General features: G+C 60.5%; 2 protein-coding genes across 6 annotated transcripts; one reads left to right on the top strand and one right to left on the bottom strand.

Annotated features, from left to right (window-relative positions):
• Positions 1-354: 354 nt before the first annotated feature.
• ZDHHC16 (zDHHC palmitoyltransferase 16) lies at positions 355-6,206 on the bottom strand. 4 transcript variants are annotated; one of them, XM_077182996.1, is made up of 11 exons: positions 6,089-6,206; positions 3,678-4,196; positions 3,284-3,478; positions 3,011-3,099; positions 2,773-2,801; positions 2,435-2,568; positions 2,167-2,214; positions 1,498-1,583; positions 1,098-1,221; positions 955-1,025; positions 355-608 (listed from the first exon to the last, which is right to left on the bottom strand). In XM_077182996.1, the coding sequence occupies exons 2-11, from the start codon at positions 3,912-3,914 to the stop codon at positions 494-496; spliced, it is 1,128 nt and encodes a 375-aa protein (XP_077039111.1). In that variant the 5' UTR covers positions 3,915-4,196; positions 6,089-6,206; the 3' UTR covers positions 355-493. The 4 variants fall into 4 exon arrangements, with proteins under 4 accessions (XP_077039111.1, XP_077039110.1, XP_077039112.1 ...); XM_077182998.1 differs by having other exon boundaries at positions 471-608; positions 1,103-1,221; XM_077182995.1 differs by having other exon boundaries at positions 955-1,221.
• A 25-nt stretch (positions 6,207-6,231) lies between these two features.
• On the top strand, positions 6,232-8,563 carry EXOSC1 (exosome component 1). 2 transcript variants are annotated; one of them, XM_054637100.2, is made up of 8 exons: positions 6,232-6,343; positions 6,558-6,673; positions 6,846-6,920; positions 7,499-7,587; positions 7,801-7,834; positions 7,959-8,009; positions 8,088-8,172; positions 8,315-8,563. In XM_054637100.2, the coding sequence occupies exons 1-8, from the start codon at positions 6,313-6,315 to the stop codon at positions 8,419-8,421; spliced, it is 588 nt and encodes a 195-aa protein (XP_054493075.2). In that variant the 5' UTR covers positions 6,232-6,312; the 3' UTR covers positions 8,422-8,563. The 2 variants fall into 2 exon arrangements, with proteins under 2 accessions (XP_054493075.2, XP_077039114.1); XM_077182999.1 differs by lacking the exon at positions 6,558-6,673 and having other exon boundaries at positions 6,287-6,343.
• The last annotated feature ends 29 nt before the right edge of the window (positions 8,564-8,592 follow it).

Genomic DNA, 8,592 nt, shown 5'->3' with positions numbered 1-8,592 from the left:
AGATCCTTCTGGTTATAGACTCTTCCTTCTCTCTTAACATTGTTGTCCCTCATCTCCCATCCCCAGAAGTCCATGTCCCCCACAAGATAACACAAACAGACTCCTTAAAAAAAAAAAACAGTATTTAGTAATGGTCCTAAAAAGACTCCCCGGGGAGCACTTGGGGGTGCCATCCTCTGCGCCCAGCCCTTCAGAGAGCTGAGCTGGGCCAATGCTGCCAATGCTGGCCTGTACCTGTGCTAATGAGGGCAGCACTGTCCAGCTGGAGCAGCAGCTCTGCCACCTCACCCCTGGGCTGCCTGCAGCCACCAAGAGCCAAGAGGGCAGGTGTCCAGGCACCAACGCTGTCCATAAGAGTTCCCCATGGCTCTGGCTTCAGTCAGTGATATGTGCCAGCCTTCTGCAGGCACTTTGGCCAAAGGAAGCTGCAGTGTGGAGTGGCTTCCCCATGCACTCCCCTGCCTGCAGGAAGGGATTTCCAGAGCACAGGGCCTCAGATTGCCAGGAGTGGCGTGCGTTGCTCCGTCACACATGGAGGCAGGTCCCAGCTCAGGCCTGTCCCGTGGGGCAGGTGAGGAGAGGGCAGCAGGACACGGGTGAGCCAGTGCCTGTGGGGAAAGTGAGGCCACAGCCAAAAGGTGAAGTCTTGGTGCTTCTCAGCTCTGAGGAACCATATCCTGAGCTGCCACAATCAATGGCTGAGCTCCTCAGCTCAGATTCTCTTGGCAAAGGTGTGCTGGGCATGCCACCTTGTCACCAGACAGGGCTCCTGAGGCACAAGACCATGATGTCCACATCTTCCACACCTTACAAAGCCCAGTGCAGTGCAGTGTGGTATCAATGTTTGCTGTTGTCCTCTCCCCCAGCAGCCCAAGGAGAGCCCCTGTTGTCCCTACAACCCCAAGGGCTGCTGAGCCACCACCTTCTCAGGCAGGGGCTTCCCCAGGATTTTACCTTGGCACATCCACACCGAGGAACACCTTCCAGTTATCCCAGCTGCCGTAACTGTAGGGGTTCCTGAAGACCTGCAGGACAGGGAGAGGCACATCACATCCAGCTCTGCCCCAGCCAGCCCCCGTGCCGTGGGCTAGGCTCACCTTGCCTTTCTTCTGCAGTCTCTGCCTCTCCTTTCTGTTGATGTGCCGCTCGATGCTCGTTTCCCCGCGAGTAATGAGGGCAGCGTGCCACAGCGTCAGGGCACCCAGGGCCAGCGCCACCGAGCTAGGTATGACAAGGGACAGCAGGTGGAACACAGACCTTCCTTCCCTGGCACTGCAGCTGGTGGGGGCTGAGGCTGCCTCCCCACACCCACAGCCACCTAAGTGGGTTGGCTTGTCTAATCTCCTGCGACAGACAAAATCTCTCCTTCCCCGTGGCCCAAAGGCTGGCAGGGCAGCAACATCTGTGCTAGAGTGAGCAAGCCCAGCTACAGGCAGGTAGATGGCAAGCAATGTCACAGGCTTCATTCTGTTTTCCCCAGCCCCTGGGCCCCCTCACCTGCACAGGACCCAGAGGTAGACCACGCTCTTGTGGAAAGCTCTCTGGCGGAAGGTGAAGGTGGGTGGTGGGGTCTGGTAGTATGTCTGAAAAAGGACCAGATGGGGAGGATTACCCAAACTGCTTTACAGCTTGAAGCCAGACAGGGATTTCTGCACCCTTCCCTGCTGCAGAGCTTAGACAGCAAGAAAGGATTGCAGCTGGAACTAATGCAACAGCCAGGGTGAGGGGGAGGCAGCTGGGATAGCCACGAGACAGACAGACAGACACCCAGAGCTGGCACAGGTGTGAGGAACAGTGGGCTGGAGGTAAGGGGGCAGGGAGCAGCCATGGGCCTCGTCAGGACACTGCAGCTGGTGGTCATGGAGAGATGTGTATGTAGTGCTGCAGCTTCACCAGGAGACCATGGCCTGAGTAGCACATGCCAAGAAGCTGTCACCAACCCAAGCCCCTGGAAGCTGGGTGCAGAGAGGCAAACCCCAAGCTGCTGGAGGCATTGTCCGTAGCAGAGCTGCCTGACCAGCCCCAGCTCTCTGAAATGTGAGATGAACATGGGGGCTGGTTCTGATGTGGGGTGCTCCTTGAGAACGGAGCCCCAAGCAGGACCCAGCCTGCACAGCAGCTCTGCTCCACACTGCCTGGAGCAGCTGGGGGGCAGGGATGTCCCACCTGGTTGGCAGCCACCTGCAGTCTCTCCTTCTCAAGCAGTTTCATTCTCTAGGGGGACGGAAAACAGGGCACCAGTTATGTGTCTCAGAGGAGTGGGACAGGGACCCTTCCCCTCATACCCCACAGGACCAGAACAGCTGGGGGCCTTGCAGGAGGAGGAAGAGGGGAAGCACAGTCACTATATGGCTGGGGCTGGCCCAGCCTTGCTCTGCAAGCTCAGCCTGGGGAAGCCAGGCAGTCTTGGTGCATGGCAGGAGAAGCTGCTCACCTCAATGGCTGCGTAGGCATCCCGGAACATGTCCCAGCCGCTGATGCTGCAGTAAATGCAGCCCATGGTCATGAAAAAGCAGAAAGAGAAGAAGTAGCGGTGGTTGTAGTGGCCCACACAGTTGTTTAGCCAGGCTGCCTCTGGGGTTAAAGGTACATAACTGTAACAGACCATGGGTCCAAATCCAACCCAGGGCCCAGGGCAGTTCTTCTGGGCCCTGCTCCCATCACCCATTCCTATGCTGGCTGTCTCCTTGAGAAAAGGGGCTGGGAGAGAAGGGGGAAGCAGTGCTGCTTCCCCCCAGGAGTGTGCCATGGGTTAGTATTGCAGAAGGATACGGCAGTGGTGGTCCATCTTCAGCACACACCTGGGAGAGAGGAGACCGGTGCCAGTGTCAGAGCCAGTGCAAGGGGTGTGTTTGGGAGGGGACAGGCACCCCCCAGCCCTGCAGGCTACAAGCGACAGGGAAAGGAGGTGGCAGAGCACAGGGGAAGGGCCCCTGTCTCATACTGGGGCAGGCAGGGGGTGAGGAACAGGGTTCCAAAGGCTGCCCCAGGCAGAGGGAGTGTGTCCTACCTGTTGCAGATGCTGCAGTGATGGGTGCGAGCTGGCTTAGGGGCAATGCATTTCCTGCAGATGGACACACCAGTGAGGTCGTTCTTGGCCTGTGCACAGATCAGAAGAGATTTGTGCATCTTAAACACTGCATCTTGCACTCCTGCTCTCCTCTGTGCCACCCCAGTGCCTCCCCACTCTGCACTGCCCAGGCTAGCTTCCCCAGTTTAGAGGCATCCTGCAACATCACCAGGCTGTTCCCAGTGACCATCTGTAGCTCACGTGGTGCCTCACCTGTGGTGGGTGCCCAGGTGAAGTGGTGATAGCCATGTAGTAGTGGAAGACAATCATGATGAGGTTCCAATGTCCATAGGCGAGGTGCCAGCATATCCAGGCAGGTGTGTAGGTCTGCAGGATGAGGGGCAGCAGGCAGATGTACACGATGGCCACAATAGAGCTCGTCAGCCCGATCACCAGTGCCACAAACACCTACAGGAAAGGGACCTGGTCACTGGAGGGGGCAGCGCCTGCCCCTTGCTGCCTGGGAAGAGGCATGAGCAGGACAGAGCCAGAGGAAACCAATCTGAACCACACACTGAGGTCCCAGCTCACTTCCTGCCTGAAGCACAGGCAGCTCTGAGCCCGTTGCCCCAGCACCACGCGCACCCTGCCCCAGAGGGGGACTCACCACACCAAACCATCGGGTGACATGGTCCACCAGCCAGTAGACCGGCTCGAAGAGAGAGTCAAGCACCACATCGCCGTTGGTGAAGGAGTTGTAGAGCAAGGAGCGGAGGCAGAGCTGCCCGTAGTGCCACAGCTGCTCCACCTGCCGCAGCAGCCTGAAGCGCCGCCGCCGCCCCAGCCGCAGGCACTTGAGGAGCAGGCGCATCACGGCGGCAAACATCCGCTGCCGGCTCCTCATCCCCGCCACACCACGCCTGGGGGGACAGGAGCTGGGCGTGGGCAGGCCACCCTGCTGCCTGGCTGTCCCCGACGCGCTGATGCCGGCAGTGCAGCTCCCTGAGCTGACGAGGATGCCGAGCTGGAGAAGCTGAGCTCCTGGAGGCAGCGGGGCCGCTGTCGCCGGGATGTCTCTTTGCACGGAGCAGGGGGCACAGGCCCCTCAGCATCTGGGCTCAGGTGCTCTCTGGTCCCATCTCGTCTTTCCCAGCGGGGAGGGGGCCGGGGGAGTGACACGGAGAGTCTGACTCAAAGGAAACCAGAGAAGGCATGAACATCCAGGATGCTGGGCCATTTCCAGGGATGATTTCAGCCCTTCCCAACATGTTCATGAATAGGGGAATCCACACAACAAAAATGTGGATGAGCCAGTAAAGGATTATCCCTCCTCTCCTAGTCCCTCCCTAAAGTGAAGGATGCTACTTTCCTTCACCTCAACTTCTGGACCAAGTTGCTGAGGCCACCCTCACAGCTTCACAGCCTCACTCCAAGAGTCCCAACACTTCCTCTTTCTCCTCGCCTCCATCCTTGAACAGTGCCCCACACCAGCAAATGAGAGGCCCAGGGACAGCCCTGGGCCAGTGGTCCCCTGCCTGCTGAGCCCCTTGTCCTGCCTGAGAGCTTTGCTGGGAGTGACAAGGAACCCGATCTGGCTCAGCACATGGGAAAACGATCTGCAGGGCTGGGGGCCCCAGGCACCCGTGCAGGCAATACCCATCAATATTAAGCAGCAAGGCTGCCCCAGGGTCCTGCCAAGGCACGTTCTGAGCCTGGGCCAAGCACTCGCCCTGGCCTGGTGCCAGGCTCTGGTGCCAGAGCTCAGAGTCCCTCCAGCAGGGATCGTCTCTCTGCGCTGCTGTGCCCACCAACACAGCCCCTGGGGAGCACCAGGGAGGGTGAGGGCAGAAGCTGCAGCATCCAGATGGGCTGCCCAAAGGAGACAGGGCTCTCCCCCACCCTGCCTGAGGAGTGTGGGGTTGACCCCAAGGTTGGGATGTGCTGGATATGAGGACCCCAGACCCAGCAGCCCATTCCAGGTCACAGGCAGGGCTCCTGCCCTGGTATGGGAGAGGTGGGATATGCAAACGCTTTCATCACTCTTTTCTCCACATTTCCCCTTTGGTTTGCCAAAAGCTTTTCTTTGAAACTCAGCAGGTGCAAAGAGGAGCAACAACTTCCTGCCGTGCAGCCTTTTGGTGGCACACATCCCTGTGCTGTCAGTGTGGTAAAAGACAAAATACTGCAGCCAGAAGCAGGTGTTGAGGTCAGCCCTTTCCTCCAAAGACACAGCACCTTCCTGCCCCCCGAGAAGCTTCCTCACCTACAACAGCGGCAGCTGCTGGGCAGGGAACCCACAGGGGAGGCAGCCAGCCTGCTCCAGAGCAAGACCCACTGTCCCCAGGCAGCTGCCTGAAGACAGCAGCACAACCACAGAGATGAGGCTCCAGTAGAGTCACAAAACTTTCCCCTGCCCAGCCGGGCACTGGGATCCAGCCCTCGCCCTGCCCATGGCCATCCCCACATCCCCGCGGGGCACCGAGCCCATGGGAATGGGACAGCAACCACCAGCACAGACAAGAGCACTGCCAACCTTACAGCCGAGGGGTGGGGATCCTTGGATTTGGCCCCACCCCAGGCAAAGAGGAGGCCTTCCCGTGCCAGCACCAGGCACCCAGGCGCAGCCCTGTGGCACCCTCCGGTGGCTGACAGCGCCCGGCTCCCCCGCTCAGCAGCACCCAGCCCCACAGCGCCAAGACACTTTCCGCCATTCAGCCCCATCCTCAAAGGCTGCCCTCGCCTACAGCCCCACCGCGTCCAGCCCCGAAACCCCGGCCCTCCCTGCCCCGCAGCATCCCGGCCCCTCCAGACCAGCAGCATGCCCCCGCTGCCTCCCATCCCATGCGCACCCTATGGCCACAGACCCTATGGCCACAGACCCCACGGCCTCCCGGCTCCGCACAGGCACCTCCTGCCCCACAGCACACGGAGCACCCCCATCGCCTCCCGGCCCCCGCGCTCCCCGCCCCAGAGCACCTCTGTATCGCCGCCCAGCCCGCCCAGCCCCACGGCAGCCACAGCCCCCACAAGCCCAGAGCCTCTCGCAAGGCCCTGACACCCCCACCCGGCGCCGCCGACCTGGGCCCGGCGCCCGCCGCCTCCATGCCCGGGCCCTGCCGGCCCACGGGCAGCGCCCGCGCACGGCATGCCGGGAGCACCGGCTGCCGTCAACCGGACTACAGCTCCCAGCATGTCTCACGCCGGGTAGGCGAGAACCAATAGCCGCGACGCTTACAGGGCAGAATTGAAGTCTGGAACCAATAGGGTGAGGGCTTTCTGGTGATGCCCTGTCGGCAGCGGGCATGGCGCCTCCCGCACGCTACTGCGTCCCTGGTGAGTGCGGCCCGGGGCGGTGCGGGGCTCCTGGGGCTGGGGCTGCTACTGCCCGGAAAGGGGACGCGGTGGCCTAGGAGAGGAGTAGGGGACGAGGCAGTACGGGGGAGTTTGTCCCGGGAATGCCCCGCACTAGGCCGGCTGGGAGCGAGCGCTGTGTCCGGGGCGGTCCGGGGCCGGGTCTCCGGCAGCCCCTGAAGCCCCTATGTCGCAGGTGAGCGGCTGTGCAGCACGGAGGAGGCCACGGCTGGCAGCGGCACCTACACTCGTCATGGCTTCATCTTCTCCTCGCTGGCGGGCTGTCTGGAGAGAAGGAATGAGGACAACGAGGTGGGCGCGGCCGCGGCACGGCTGCTCCTCCCCAGGGCTCAGTGCTGTGCGCCCAGGCTGCACAGCCTCCCTGGAGACTGGGCTGCCACGGGGAATCGGACTCCAGTGGGCTCGGCTGGTGATCCTGTGCACGAGCTGTGCCCTGTGCTGACCCTCGTGTCTTGCCCTGCAGCTGCCCGTGGTGTCGGTGGTGAGAGACAGCGAGTCCCAGCTCCTGCCCAACGTGGGGGCTGTGGTGACATGCAAGGTGGGGCACTGGAGCGCTGCATTGACAAACTGCATGGGCCTCGACTCTGTCTCCTACTGAACTTTCTTCCTGCACACGGGTAGGGTGGGGTGAGGAGTCCCTGAGCTTCTTAGTCCCCTCTGTACAACTCCCACCAGGGCAGGGGCAGCCCAGGGGCTCCCTTGAGTTTCTCACTCACAAAGAAAGTGAGTATTGGCATGAGGGACACCTGCCCTGAGGCTGAGGTGGGCTTGAGGGAACAATTTTCTTTGCTCTCCTTCCATAACTCTTTTTGGGGCAGGGAGCATGCAGGTCAGTGCCTCAAGCAGCTTGTAGAAAGGATTACACAGACCAGAGATTAGTTTTCTTATGTTCCTGGTGGTGGGAGAGGGACTGGGATCACTGCAGGTCTCAGCCTTATTCTGGTGCCTCGAATTGCACAAGTATAATCTTCCTCACCTGGCTTGCTGCCAGGTGTCCCACCATTGCTTGGTCACAAGGTGGAGGAGGCCAAGTGAGACCTGAGCTCCCCGTGCAGCCCTGCCTGCTCCTTGCCCTTTCCCTGCCTGGACCACTGAGTCCCCTTTTCCTACATGCAGGTCTGCAGTATTAACTCTCGCTTTGCCAAGGTCCACATCCTGTATGTTGGCTCCACGCCGCTGAAATCCACCTTCCGAGGCACCATACGGTAGGGAAAAGGTTAGGATCCCCTCCCTTCACGGGGAGGAAGGCTGTGGTGGGCAGTGCAGCTGGCTGCCCTGAGCTGGAGCTCTGCCCTGAGCACTGGGCTGGTGTCCAGCAGGTCCTGCTGAGCGCCCAGGGAGACTGGGACAGCTTCTGCCACAGGCTGTTGAGTTGTCTGTGCTTATTGGCACTCAGATCTCTCCATCTCCTTTTTTAGGAAAGAAGATATCCGAGCCACAGAGAAGGATAAGGTCAGTGAGCCACTGCCAGGAACTGTTCTATACACGTTGCTCCCTAGTTTCTGCTTGTGGGGCCCTGTCCCCCCACTGACAGCAGCCTGGCACTGTGTGGCATTGCCTGCTCTCTCCTGTGCAGGTAGAAGTGTACAAGAGCTTCCGCCCCAGTGACATCGTCCTGGCCAAAGTTGTATCCTTCCCCCTCAGGGGCAGTGGGGTGGCTCAGGCTCCCTTGTGGAAGTCTTTCCCTTAACCTCTGTCCAACCAGATATCCCTGGGGGATGCACAGTCCAACTACCTGCTGAGCACAGCAGAGAACGAGCTGGGCGTGGTGGTGGCACGCAGTGAGGCAGGTAGGGGCAGCACAGGGACAGAGACAGGCTGAAACAGTGCTGCCTCATCCCTGCCTTAGGGGCAGCTGATGTAGCTGCCTCCCTCTCCACATGGAGGAGTGCAAGCTTGGGAAGGAGCAGCCCTGATGTGTTGTGTCCCCAGGGGTGCAGATGGTGCCCATCAGCTGGTGCGAGATGCAGTGCCCACGGACACACACCAAGGAGTTCCGTAAAGTGGCCCGGGTGCAGCCCCAGTTCCTGCAGACCTAACACCTGAGGGGGCAGAGGGCTGCAGCACTGGGGCCTGTGGAGCCAGAGCAGTCCCTGGGTTCCCACCCTCTTCACAGGTTCAGCCAGGCCTCCACTGGCAAGGACAGGTTTGCTACTTGTATAATAAATTTTTTTTGAGAGCTTCCTGCTTTGTTCTTTAGTCAGTGGGGG

This window comes from Agelaius phoeniceus, chromosome 9 (genome assembly GCF_051311805.1).
Source record: "Agelaius phoeniceus isolate bAgePho1 chromosome 9, bAgePho1.hap1, whole genome shotgun sequence".
Taxonomy (NCBI): Eukaryota; Metazoa; Chordata; class Aves; order Passeriformes; family Icteridae; genus Agelaius; species Agelaius phoeniceus.
The sequence above is the reverse complement of the archived record's forward strand: the minus strand, read 5'-3'. Positions and strand labels throughout refer to the sequence as shown.